This window comes from Solanum verrucosum, unplaced genomic scaffold (assembly GCF_900185275.1).
Source record: "Solanum verrucosum unplaced genomic scaffold, falcon-dt-bn FXZP01000032.1, whole genome shotgun sequence".
Taxonomy (NCBI): Eukaryota; Viridiplantae; Streptophyta; class Magnoliopsida; order Solanales; family Solanaceae; genus Solanum; species Solanum verrucosum.
Window position 1 is genome coordinate 765286 of NW_026020569.1, and position 14011 is coordinate 779296.

General features: G+C 32.7%; 3 protein-coding genes across 4 annotated transcripts; 2 read left to right on the forward strand and 1 right to left on the reverse strand.

Moving 5' to 3' along the window:
- The first annotated feature begins 3077 nt into the window (after nt 1-3077).
- On the forward strand, nt 3078-5548 carry LOC125810677 (S-adenosylmethionine decarboxylase proenzyme-like). The gene is made up of 4 exons (XM_049490145.1): nt 3078-3235; nt 3322-3378; nt 3811-3960; nt 4064-5548. Exon 4 carries the CDS (start codon nt 4240-4242, stop codon nt 5326-5328), a length of 1089 nt encoding a protein of 362 aa, XP_049346102.1. The 5' UTR covers nt 3078-3235; nt 3322-3378; nt 3811-3960; nt 4064-4239; the 3' UTR covers nt 5329-5548.
- Nucleotides 5549-6182: 634 nt separating this feature from the next.
- Nucleotides 6183-11752, reverse strand: LOC125811132 (uncharacterized). Of its 2 annotated transcripts, none has more exons than XM_049490627.1 (8): nt 11556-11752; nt 11312-11418; nt 9797-9910; nt 9462-9710; nt 8709-8858; nt 8149-8246; nt 7505-7715; nt 6183-6683 (listed from the first exon to the last, which is right to left on the reverse strand). In XM_049490627.1, the coding sequence occupies exons 2-8, from the start codon at nt 11400-11402 to the stop codon at nt 6598-6600; spliced, it is 999 nt and encodes a 332-aa protein (XP_049346584.1). In that variant the 5' UTR covers nt 11403-11418; nt 11556-11752; the 3' UTR covers nt 6183-6597. The 2 variants fall into 2 exon arrangements, with proteins under 2 accessions (XP_049346584.1, XP_049346585.1); XM_049490628.1 differs by having other exon boundaries at nt 9462-9692; nt 11556-11723.
- Nucleotides 11753-13032: 1280 nt separating this feature from the next.
- LOC125811103 (stress-induced protein KIN2-like) lies at nt 13033-13799 on the forward strand. The gene is made up of 3 exons (XM_049490596.1): nt 13033-13153; nt 13500-13568; nt 13683-13799. Exons 1-3 carry the CDS (start codon nt 13097-13099, stop codon nt 13755-13757), a joined length of 201 nt encoding a protein of 66 aa, XP_049346553.1. The 5' UTR covers nt 13033-13096; the 3' UTR covers nt 13758-13799.
- The last annotated feature ends 212 nt before the right edge of the window (nt 13800-14011 follow it).

Consider the following 14011-nt stretch of genomic DNA (forward strand, 5'->3'; position numbering starts at 1 on the left):
TATGGGTAAATATGGATACCCATATTATTCATTGGGTAACTCGTTTTTACCCATTTGAAATATGAGTCGAGTCGAGTATTTTACCCATTTTTTATTGGAAAAATTGTATGAAATAACAAACAATTAATTCAAATTAAATGTTATAGCCATAGTTTATTTTAATTGTAATTCGCAGTAAACATCCCATTTTTCCCCATCTGATTCAGTAAACAATTAGCCATTTTATACATTTCGGTATAAAATGTGTTTGTGTTTGTATAAATCGAGAGAAAGTGTATATACAAATACAAATACAAATACATATATTTTCGTCATATACACTTATAATTATACAAATATAGATCTTATTATACAAATTACAATGTATAAATAAACTGAATAATTTGTATAAAACTGGATATTTGTAGCGAATTATACAAATCAAAAGCTCCATAACAAACAAAAAATTTGTTATGAAACGCAATTATTCAAATTGTAGCTATAATATACAAATATGATTTTTATATTTGCTATATGTGAAAGTTGCTCTTTTTTATTTAACTCATTTTCGATCGACTCATATTCGACTCGACTCGCTCGTTTGCCACTCCTAAATTTAGGCCTAACTGGTTCCTCGACAGTAATATCGATCACCAGCCCAAATAATTCAGTTGGGCCCTTGCCAAGCCCAAACAAATGCCTTAAGAAATTAGATGACTAATGATGTATCAAAATATAGTTTTGAAAGTAGCCTAAAAATGTTCGATAGTACAGTCAACCAATGGTTGTTATCTTATTTAAATATATATCATATTTTTTTTGTTCTTGATGAGCAAGTAAGTAATCTAATCAATTAGTATGACACGCTTGTATGTGTAATCTAATCTTCAATACTTTAGAAAAGAGACCATGCATCTTTATAGAAGTTTCAAACTTACAATTCTCTATCCCTTTATATACACCGTTGCTAGAGTTGTCACAATCTCTTTTTCAATTTTATTCCACTCGAATACCACTCGTTCATTTCTTTCTTTAGCTGCTCTAATACTAACAAAATATTATCATCCTTTTCCTTAAAAAGAAATCATCACATGGTCTCAATTTTTTATCCATCATATATTCAAAAATATTAATTAGAAAGAAAATGGACATCACCCACAAGGATGACTGAGTTGGTGCAATAAGTGGTATTCCATAAAAGAGTTGAGAAATCAATTCCTCTTATCAATGCATTTTTAGTCAAACTCATCGTTACGAACTTGTCTAATACAATTTACAATTCTGGTTTAATTTGTGTTGGTGTAATATACCACAAATATAATAAATTACAGTTGAAATAAAATGAACAAAAATGTATAAACAAATCTTTAGGATGAGGCACAAATATTTCGCTCTCTTTAAGGAGATTCAAGCCCACTGCAGTATAATCTACACCGATCCAGCAGTATCACTCTTGACTTGTCCCCTCCAGGATACAACAGCCCAACAACGTCGTACAACTCAAACAACTCCGAATTAGTTGAAGAGTCCAAAGCTCCACATAAGAACATCTTCCTTCAACATATAAATACTATCTTTTATATATAGTGAATATAGTTGAAGACTAAGAATATTTTCTTTTGTCTTAACTATTTCTTTCACTACACTAGCTCAATATACACAATATAACACTCTTTATTTTGTATCTCATATATTCTTAGCAATCCAAAGGAAGACATCACCATTTATAGGTGAAAATTCTTCCTTACAATGAATAGAAAGATACTGAGTAGTGAATTGGCTAAATGAATAGCCCAAATGTTATATAAGTTACAACGTATAATGAGATAGAATAATGGGTGAAATTAGTGGTAGTTCATGGTAATAGCGGTTATAAGAGTTACATCACAGTAATAACTACATTTTTATCAACTTATACCCACTAATATATACACTTAATATTTTAATGTTAATATTAAAATACATAAACACCAATAATTTGCAAACGAACGAGTTTATCCGATGTCCATATGAAAGATGATGTATTTCTTGGAGTTCTAAAAAATGAAATAAAATGAGTGTCTTTGGAAGAAGCCATCTGGTAGAGGCCAATAAGTACAATAACATTGTCAGTTTTTTTTTTTTGGTATAAAAAGAATTGTCTGGAAAGATAAGTAGTCTCGTGAATGGTAGGTAGAGAAGAAAAAGGAAAGGGGTAGAAGATGCTTATGATAAACGTACACGTAACTCAGAAAATAGGCATTAGGAGAAGAATTTTCAAAAGGTCGATAAACGCCCACTAAAAAACAGAAAATTTAAGACACTTGAAATCCCAATTTGAACAAACCTATTTACTATTAATCATTCATAGATTCTAATTTTACTTCTTATGCTATTTACTAATAATATTTAATTTTGAATTAATTAAAATATATACTTTAATCCCATTAAATATGAATTACGCTATATATAAATCACATTTTCAATTATATAATTCAAACCTTCTTATTTTGTTGATCTTTATTTGATTCTCAAGAAGAATTCGATCATAACTTTATCTTTTTATGAATATTTCAAGAATTTGTGAGATTAAATACTTTTTCAAGAATATATATTACTCTTTATTACAAACTCTTTATATAAACCTGATTAAGATTTAAAGTTGTATAGTCTTCAAGAACTCTAATTGAAATTGGACTCGTCCTACAAAAGTTGAATAACTATACTAACCTTCAAAAATCTAATTAAAATTAAACGTGTCTTTAGAGTCCCACGAAATAGATAATCTTATTTAACTTGAATAAAGTTTTACTAGCCAGTGATGATAAATAATTATAATAGTATTATTCACTAATATAATATAGTATTAAAATAAATATAATAAAGTTGTTTGGAAGTGAGTGGTAGAGTCCGAATGCAAGATACAGGTGGTACCGAGTCCTGCGTTGTCACCACGCTTCTTACTCACCACACGAAATATCTCTGGTTCACATTCGTCACAATTTTCGAGATAAAAACGAGAGGCCACAAATTTTTCTAAATTACACGTGTCAATATCTCATTAAACGCGTTTCGGCTCTAGCTCTATATAAATAAGATCAACACCCCTTGATAAAATTATGTGCTTCGTTCCTTGAAGAAACAAAATTCTAGACCTAATAATAATTCTCTCTTCCCACTTTTGCCGATTAATTCACAAATTCAAAGCTTTCTTCTGAAATCTCTTTTTCCTTTCGAAATCTTCTCCTTCTATTTGCATCGTCAATCGAATTAAACAGTAAGATTTTATTTTTTCTTTCATTGATTTTTGTTTGTTTCTTGAATTTTCAGATATGGTTTTGAATTTTGATTTGTGTTTTCTAGGGTTCGGTTGAAGAAGCATTAATTCATCTAAGGAGGTCTCTCATATCACCAATTTTTGTACGTATCTTGCTTTATATTTATCTTCTTGCTCTGTTGTTTCTGATTTTGATAATGCATGGCGTTGTTGTGATTAAAGTTCTATTTTCCCCAATTTTTCGCTGCTTTGTGTACATCCAACTTCTTTGTCATTGTTTATAGAATTGGTTTCTTGATACGAACTCACCGGCCTGTCAACTTTCATAGGTTTTCTATGGATTCTTTGACCATCCCCTTTAATAATTTGGTTTTTCTTTTGATGTTACTGAAGCCCTTTCTTGTTCTTGTTTTAAAGAAAATAGGTATTAGTGTTTGTTTGGTCTTTGAGGTGTTATTTTATTCATTTATAGGTGCTGATCTATTTGCTGATTGTGCATAGGGATCCATAGAACAATCAAGTCCATAATACTTATTTATTCTGACCATCTGCTCTATTTTCAATGTTTTAAGCAGGTAGGAATCCATGAACTAATGGAGTCTAAAGGTGGGAAGAAGAAGTCTAGTAGTAGTTCCTTATGTTACGAAGCTCCCCTAGGTTACACTATTGAAGACGTTCGACCAAACGGTGGAATCAAGAAATTCAGATCAGCTGCATACTCCAACGTGAGTTTATTTATCCTTTACCTTATGGCATTCAAGTTGTTTGTATCTTCATTTTTATATATACTGACTGTTTGCTCTATTATTATGTCTTTTTCATATGCAGTGCACTCGCAAGCCATCCTGAGATTTCCCGTGATTTAGAATAAACCACCAGAGGTGGTTCCAGTAAAAAGTAGTTTAAATTTAGAATTCTGTTCTTCTCAACTCTTTTTCTTCATCCCTCATCCTCGTTACGCTCTCCAAAAAATTATCCTTCCTGAACACACTCTTTCAAGCAAGATGGAATTGCCGGTTTCTGCCATCGGATTTGAAGGTTATGAAAAGCGACTTGAGATTTGCTTTTTCGAGTTAGGAAATTCTTATGGCCCTGGATGTGGCCTACGGTCCCTCTCCAAAGATCAATTGGATGAAATTCTGACACCTGCTGCATGCACCATAGTGTCTTCATTGGCTAATGATGAAGTCGACTCTTATGTCCTTTCAGAGTCCAGCCTCTTTGTCTACGCTTACAAGATCATAATCAAAACTTGTGGCACCACAAAACTGCTGCTCTCGATCCCGCCCATTCTTAAGTTGGCTGATGCACTTAACCTGAAAGTGAAGTCTGTGAGGTACACACGAGGTTGTTTCATCTTTCCTGGAGCTCAGCCATACCCACATCGCCACTTCTCCGAAGAAGTGGCCGTACTTGACACCTATTTCGGCAAGCTTGGTGCAGGCAGCAATGCATATGTGATGGGCAATGCTGATAAACAACAGAACTGGCATGTCTATTCTGCTTCAGCTGAATCTGCCGATGCCAATAATGTGAATCCAGTTTATACACTGGAGATGTGCATGACTAACTTGAACAAGAAGAAGGCATCCGTATTTTTCAAGACTCAATCTAGCACTGCTGCTGAGATGACTGAAGTTTCAGGCATTCAGAAGATTCTTCCAGAATCGAACATATGTGATTTCGACTTTGACCCATGTGGTTACTCTATGAATGCTGTTGAAGGCCCCGCAATCTCCACAATTCACATAACCCCTGAGGATGGTTTCAGCTATGCAAGTTTTGAAGCAGTGGGTTACGATTTCAGAGCTGTAGACTTGTCTGCAATGATCGAAAGGGTGTTGTCCTGCTTTGGACCTGCTGAGTTCTCCGTGGCATTACACTGTGACATTCCCGGGAAGGAACTTTACACCGAGTCTGGCCTGGATATTATTGGATACGTCTCTGGAGAAAAGACCACTGAAGTGCTTGGTAAGGGAGGATCGCTTACGTACCTCACATTCAGCAGCGGTGGTAGCTGCGGATCCCCGAGGTCAATCCTTAATAACTGTTGGAGTGAGAACGAGGATGAGGAAATTGAGAAGATATATTAATGAGAAATATGTCTAATTCTCCTTTTTAGTATGCTAAGCTATACTATAGTAGTAATATCTGTTTTTGGTATTTTAATTCAGTTCTGTGGTGTGGTTATGAAAAAAACTCTCTGTTGAGTCATAGCTTTATTACGTTTGGTTTTTTTAAATATTCAGTTGTCTGGGTGTATTGCAATAAACCTTTTGGGAGACTATATATAAAATATTGTCATTTTGAATATATTTTTACTCTTTATGTTCTTCTGGTGTGTAAACTCTTTGAACATTCATTCACCTTCCGTATTTCTTTCCCTTGATAAATCTTCCATTTGAAGGTCCGTCCAGATACCGGTGAACTAAATCTCTGTTGTGTATTTAAACACTCTTTACAACTTATGCTTTGCTCTGCTTCAATCGATTGTAATACTTTTCTTCCGACTTGGTTCTTTGATTTTATTATTAGTATTTGTTTTTTCTTTATTTCAGTTAACATTCAGTATTCCTTGATACTTCTTTTAGCATGTGTTTCACTATTATATTTTATTTTCGTACTTATATAATAGTTACAAGCCATTGTTGTTCTTTGTTCTATTGATTAGTATAACCAGGATATAGTTTGCAGTCTGTTACGAAAAACAAACGTGCATCACTGTCTTTAAAAGTGGTTGCATTTGCCATTATTAATTTGTCCATTGTTTGCACACACTACTTTGCCACGAAAAATACAAAATTCAAATATATCATATGGTCGAAAAGAAAAAAGATATGCTAATTTCCACTTCCCTATTCTTTATGCAAAAACTGAACTCTCTCACAGAGAAACAATATGTCCAACTATATTATCATAATACTATTGAATCTGGAAACTCACAGGCTTTAATGATCAAACTCTCTAGGAAATACTGTCATTAAGATAAATAGAACATAGAATGCTACAACAGAAAAGATGCAAGTCTTTAATTTCCCCGGCAACAAGCTTGGGATTCAACTATGAGAGAATCAGACGATCAATCTGAGTTGTAACTGAAATTCCTACCATTAGAAACATAAAGCATAAGCTTCAGTGAAAAAAGATTTGGCATCTACTCAACTACAACCAAATTGGGGACTACATGCAAGAACAATAGTTCATTTCACTCATCTCACGCGTATCATATAATCTTATCAATCACCCTCTGTTGTTAGCTAAGACGATTCTCAAGGAAGCAGAATTTGAACTGAACAATCTTGACACCGGTTCTCTGTAAAATTTGTGCAGCCATAACTCTCTTATGGAGAACTTCTCTTCGTTCAGTAAGGTCGAAACTTCCTTGCAGCCCTCAACTGTTGTATCCGCTTCTTATCCTGCTCAAACTTGCTCTGCAGCACCATGATCTCTGTACACAATACACAAGTCCACAATGATAAGTTACAAACAGAAGAACCAGAAAATAACCATATTGAAATTCAATCTAGGAATTTATTGGCAGTCAAACCAATGAGAATTCAATTAGTAAGATAGATAGTTGTCAAAGCATGGCATGTACTTTAGTCAAGAAAAATTTAACATTATTGGGCATAAACTACAAGTATAATTACAGAAGAGAAACCATTGCTTTTAAAACCAACAAATATAAGCTACTGAAGCAGTCCAACTTTTATGCAATTGAAAGATGGGCCACAGTTCCATGATAAAAGGGAAAAGTTCACAATCGCCATCACACACTGCATATACACAAGTAAGAAGAAGAGAGTGCTGGGACAACTCAATCTTGAAAATAGAAGATTCCAAGAACAAACATGTGTGAAGGTAACTCTTTTTCTCTCTCCAATAAATTCTTTCTCCATAAAAAAGGGGTGAACTCTTTAAAACTTAAACAAATTGAAGCTGCTTTTTGAGGCGTTTTTCAAGAGATCAAATATACTGCTGTTTCAGGATTATCTGAGGCTCATTTTGGCTATCTACCATGAATGACACAAAATTTTGCTACACTAATGATATAACAAATAACCAAAAACACGTCAACCCTTTCAAGCATATCCTATATTGACTAACTTATCTATGACCTTATCATTTTTGATTGATTGATTAGATAAATTTAAACTTTCGAGATTTCAAATTTACCTTTTAGAAAAATTTTAATTGAGGAAAACAAAGTCAATTGGATACATATGGAGGCAGAAAGTATTAACAAAGGCAAAGATACAATAAACAGACCGTTTCTCTTTGCTTCTCTTTTCTGAAACCGGTAGAAATCTAATCCCACGTCTTTATTTTTCTTTTTGGCCACATTATCCATAACTGCAGCCTGAGAAACAGAACCGACTGCAATTCCAGTTTCAGAATCTGTGGTCTTTTTCCTGCCTTTGTGATGTACAACAACAGTCCATCCATCTTCAGCAGCAAGGGCTTCTTTTTCTTTCTTTTCCTGTATGTACCAAATAGAAAAATATGAAAAGGTAAACAATATTTGAATATATACAACATGATTAGAAGAATATGATTAGTAAGTTTCTTATTGCTCTAGTTCGAGAGTCCAAAAGAACTAATCTTGTACTTGCTATACTTGGTTCAATACATATTTATTGTTTGACCAAAAAAAGAACATGATTAGTTGTCGGAAAATAAACAAACTTTTATGACATCAGTATGAGGGGTGGCCACGAGATACGGGGAGAACTCTTTAAAGACTAAGTCCAGCAGTTTTTTTTCAAAATTAAAAATAACCTACGAAGTACTACAATGAGAATTTTTCCCAACCACAAATATGAAAAGGTTCATCAACATACAAGCATTTACACATACTCCAAAAAGGATCATTAACATCAATAAATGGCATGATAATCTGGAAACTAATGTACCTGTTCCTTTTTCGCCTCGTAGTCAATTATAAACTCATCAATCCTTTCTTGCAACACATCTAACCCTGGCCTATTCTGATAATAATCAGCAACCCATTCTGCACCCAGAAAAAAAGAGGAAATTTTCTATTTATCAATGTATACTTGTGTTCTCATATACAACATTTCGCACTGCAGTCTATCCAAAAAAATCATTTCTTTGGTGTGTGCGAGCTAGCCTGGACACCAATATTATCCCCGTAAAAAAAATGAACATTTCAATTCATCATGTCTATGAAAATAACTGGCCAAACATTAAAGTAAAACCAGGCATGTGTTAATCAGGTCTCAAAATAAGAAAAAGAAATATTCAACAGCAAGAACTATTAATATGTTGTGAGTAATTTGAACGAGTTTCTTTGGAATATTTGACGAGGCAAATCTCATATCAAAATCACAACGAATATAACACTAGAAGCAACAAGTATCGTTATCTTTTTCTTTTTGAAATAATATTATATTTTTTGAATTAACAAGGTAACAGGTATTTCGTATATATATATAGAGAGAGAAGATCATACTTCTCATTCCGTTGGAGTAATCCTCATCCCCTGAAGATAGTTCATAAATCTCTTCTTCTTCAACTTGTTCTCTCTCCACTGGAAAATTATCCTTAGCGATTGATAATGGATGATCCTTCTCTACAATGTCATTGGTCTCTTTTAAATTGCCTATAGGAATTAGACAGCATTGAAGGGAAAAAAATTCAAATATAGATCTTAAACATAAATTGTTGTTTTTTCACGATCATACGCATCAAAAGACTGTCGGTAAATCAAAGTGCATGATGGCCATTGGGTATAACTGTTATTACGACACCACATGCTTGTACAATAAGTATGTTGCATTTAACTGGAGCAATGAAATTCATTTCAATTGATAGAAGTGTCATGTCACTACCTTTTAACATTTAGAGTCTTAAACTATATGGTTTAAAGTCTATATCTTCTACCGCGATTTCCTAAAATAATTCATAGTTTCCTAGGAAAAGTACGAATTTCTTACTGTTTCCTGGAAATAAATATTTTAGGAACTGCAATCAGGATTCACTTCATTGTGTTCAAAAGTGAAACTTTCCAGTAGTTTCAATGCTGTATGATTATAGACATAAGGGCATGCTAGCAAGTGCTATAGACTGCCCCCTAACAAGATTTTTTTTTTTTTGAGACATCAATTGCTTAACATTTTTCAAAACCTTAGATATTTTAAATTTGAATACATGATCAAGAAATAATAGACTGAAATATTGCAACTCAATAATCTTTCTCTCTAACCTCTTTGTCGTTTGGGGACACCGTCAACTTCAGCTTTGCCAGCTTTCTTGTCACTTTTTCTCTTCTTTCTCTTGGATTTTCTTGTCTCCTGATTATCAGGCTCACTTGATATGGTATTTTCTCGACCAATTTCATCCTCTATTTCATTAGATTGATTAACTCCACCACTTTCAGCAAGTGTGTTACTTTTCCTCTTCTGCTTTGATGATTTGCTCTTTTTCTTTTCCCCATCTGCATTATTTGATTCATCTGCTAAAAACCTTAAATAAATCATCCATATAAACCAACAATTGATGCTCAACATAAATTATTACTTAACTTTACCAATTCATTACCTTTATGATATGCGATATGACATTCATCTATATCATCTTTGCTTCTTCTATTTTGCATATTCAAGTTCTTCTTCTTCCTTTTCTTTTCTTTGGTTACCTTGGGAATATTTTCCTCTACAAAGAAGGCATCAATCAACATCTATATTCAGGAAACATATAGAAAAAGTAAGAAGTATTGGCTGAGTGAAGAAGTCCAGAAGATCTTGGTAAGCACATTTTTCTTCCAGTTTACCCAACTTTCAGGATCCTTTCCTGTCACATCTTTTTTTGAGACAAGTAACAATTCTATTCCGTCAATACTTAGCCACCCCAGATAAAGGTGCTAAGTTGGAAACTTTACAAGCATCGAAGGGTGCTTAAACCCGTGCCCAAAACCCCATGCCAATTCAATATACTAATTCTCCTACTCCCCCCTACATATTTTGTTTACACCAAAAAAAGAAAAAGCTAAAGACAATTCATCCTAATTTACTCGATAGAACTGCTAGTGCCTTCAAAATGTCTATCATTCCTTTCTTTACATATTATCCACCAAATGCAAGCAGGAATGATCTTCCACCAGTCCTTCTCCCCACCTCTATTCCCAATACTCCACCAATTATTCCATGCCAAAGTAGAACTATAATATTATAGACAATGTTGAACCCTAGATCTAAAATTGTCCTTTTGGGGTATCAAGTGTGCTGATAATTTTGCATAAAATACATTATCTTGATTGACATTCATGTATTTTGAGTGCCAACAAAAAGACATTGAGAGATATTCATTAAAATGAAAAGAGAAGCCCCCTCTAAAAGGAGATAGGCCCAGATTGCAGCTGAATGAGTGAATCACCTATTTCTCCATAAGACGACCTCAATCAATATGAAGAGCTGAATTAAGTAAATAGATAAACTTCACAGCAATGGATAACTCCCAAAGAATAACTGATGTGAGCAAGGAATAATTCATTGTTATGGTCAGTGCATTGGCATAATGTTTCTCAGTTTGCTGTTTCTGGCTCCTTGCTCTTATAATAGCTAACTTATTATGGCAGTTGACAATTCTAAGGGAACGCGGATTGCTAATGATGAGATGGTTGCTAAGCATTACATTTAATGAGTTTAATACTCTGTTTGAAATATAAGGCCCGTCTACTGATGGAGTTTGCTATGAAAAATCAAAAGCAATTAATTTATGCTTTCAACATATACAACAAGATACAGATCATTTAAGCACTAAACTGTTAAACCTGTTAGAAGGTGGCTATAACTCTGCAAAAACAGCCAAGAATAGAATAATTCTCAACAAACTTAAACAAGATTATTTTTTTTCACAGACATGGCTGAATATGTATCAATTGTTCCCTTTTCTATTTGTACACATATGGGCTGATATGAGTGAGATTCAAACTCAAAATGTATCCTTTTTGCCACTTGAGATTGATTTATTAGTTGGAAGAAAAAAATAGAGGGGTGTATTGCAATGAAAAGTAGGGCAGTTAAAGAGAGAAACATTGAGGCAACAATAATATACCATTTTGAACAAAGTTAGAGTTCATTGTTTGTGATTCTCCATCTTTATTCTTCTTTTTCTTTTGCTTCCTCTCCAAGCCCTTAGCGCCCATCTTCCTCTCGAGACCTCTGTTAATGGAAAACACAACAAACAGGGGAAACAATATATTTGTATGTTTTAAAAAAAAAAAAACAGAAACAGATATTTTAGCCTAGAAAACAATTTCAAGTATAAATTGTGCGTCAATATTAATCAAAAACCGTACCAAAAACAGTGTAAGTAGAAGATGAAGTATTTGAGCACTAAATTCAACTACAATATTGGATAGAGGCGGCGAAGCAGTTAACGGAGGAAGCAATTGCGGCCTCTTACAGCCGCCAAGGAGCGGCGAGGTCTCTGAAAGTATAAAGTTTACTTGTTTGGCGACTGGAGACGAAAGAGACGATACAAACGGACAGGGTATTGGAAATAAAAAACAGAAAATACTAAACGTACCTCTAAAGTTTTAATTGCTACACTTTAACCCCTCATTTTTTAACATACCCTACATTTTGCTTTTGAGTTTCGGCTGTGTTTGGTATGGATAAAAATATTTTTTATTATTTACGTGTTTGATTGATTGAACAAATTACTTTTAAATTTTTTTTAATTTCTATAGAATAAAAGAAAATATAAATTACATTTTATATTAGTTGTCTCTTCTTCATTTTCAAACACATCATATTTTGTTTTTACGGTCTTTTATCTTAATTAACATCAAATTCTTTGGAAATAATATATTTTTTTTGCAAAAAAACAAATATCTAAAATAAGTTAATAAGTAATCAAATAAAATATACCCTTCTCCCTTTTCTTTATTCTTTTTGTTTTGTCTTCAACTAGCGAAGAGTATCTAGGGTTAGAAATGCATTTTTTTTTATAGAAATACATTTCTGTGTAATGAATCTAGTAGTGTTAAAGAAACATACTTTATATTCATATAGAAAAATAATTTTACAAAAAAAATTATATCTATATAGACATAGAGATGTCGAAAGCTTTGTTAGTATATCTTACACTAGTCACCTAATGGAAAGAGCAAAATGCACTCTCTTACGGTTAACACGTCTATTACAATCAACATGTAAGTTAATAATTTATATTTTCTCCATTTTAAATAATTTTCATTTTTTTTAAGAGTCAATTTGACTAAATTCTCAAAGCTAAATAAGATAGATTAATTTGATATTCTAAAATTAAAATTTAGATATTAAAAAACTATACGAAAAATATTATAAATTACATTTTTTTTCATATCTTAAAAGATATATTAATCAAAGTTCATATATTTTAACTAATGCAGAAAAATTGTTACGAGTATATGGGATAATGGGAACGAATGGAGTGTTAAATAATACTTTATGATTCTCACAACATAAATTTATAACCATCAAACAAATGCTTTTAGTATTTGAAACTTATTTATATGCAATTCAAACGTAGTGATACTAATTATTACTACTATAAATGGTTCTAAATGTATTGATGAAAAATTACAAACTTATTCCGAGTCTTAAGTTTCTTTTTTGTGTTTTTAACCTCATAATAGACTAAGTTTATGCAATTTCTTCCTCATAATTGAGGTCTAGAATGTGTCTTACCCTTCAACAAAAATTAACAAATGTCAATCACTGAATGGGTATCAAGATTTATAAATACCCCAATCTTCCTAAAACAATACATCAACAAACAATTTCAAGTTCTTTCAAGAATAATTTGATTTCTCTAAGTTTGTAACATTATTTGCTCAATTTTAATCAGAAAATCATGGATAACTCCCAGAACACAAGCTACAAAGCTGGCCAAGCCAAGGGCCAAGTCCAGGTAATCTATGTGCGATAAATTATAATCATATGCATATTCATTTCAACTTTAACATGCTGATAGATAATTGGCGGAATTGAAATTTTTAATAAGTGAATTTTAATAAAATATATGTAATGCAAATTAAATAGGATTGTCATATTAATATGTATGACTCGAACGTGTAACATAAAGCAACTGTCGAGTCACCTTTGTGGCTACTCTAAAACCTTTTCTTAAGTCAAAAGGGATTCAATAAGTTTAGCATGTTTGTGTTACAATTCTCACATAAATAGAACTAGTCTTATATATTGTGATCATATAGCTTTGCCTCTGATGACACTTGATATGTATTGTTATGTGACAGGAAAAGGGTAATCAGATGATGGACAGGGCTGCCAATGCTGCACAATCTGCTAAGGAATCATTACAGGAGGTTTGACCATTGATATCTCATTATACATACACATCACTAAATTTATTTCGTTTTTCAGCTATTGATAAGGCCAGAAAATAATGTGTTTGTGTTGTATTTGATTGATATATATAGGCGGGGCAACAAGTGCAGGCCAAGGCACAAGGGGCGGCAGATGCAGTTAAGAATGCCACTGGCTTGAACAAATGAAATTCTATTCTTGATTACAGCCAGACGGGCTCATTTTTTTTATCCCCTCTTGAATAATTTGAAGTTTTTGTTTTCATTTCAAATTAAGAAAGCATTTTCGGTTACTTAGGTTGAGATTTTTTTTTTCTGAATTAAAGACAAATAAGAAGTTGTGTGTAGGTCATATTGTCACAACTTTTTTTAATGTCATCTTTCTTTCAATCTAATAATTATAGTGTTTGGTTCTGTTGAATTTTTGAACTTTGCATTGTTGA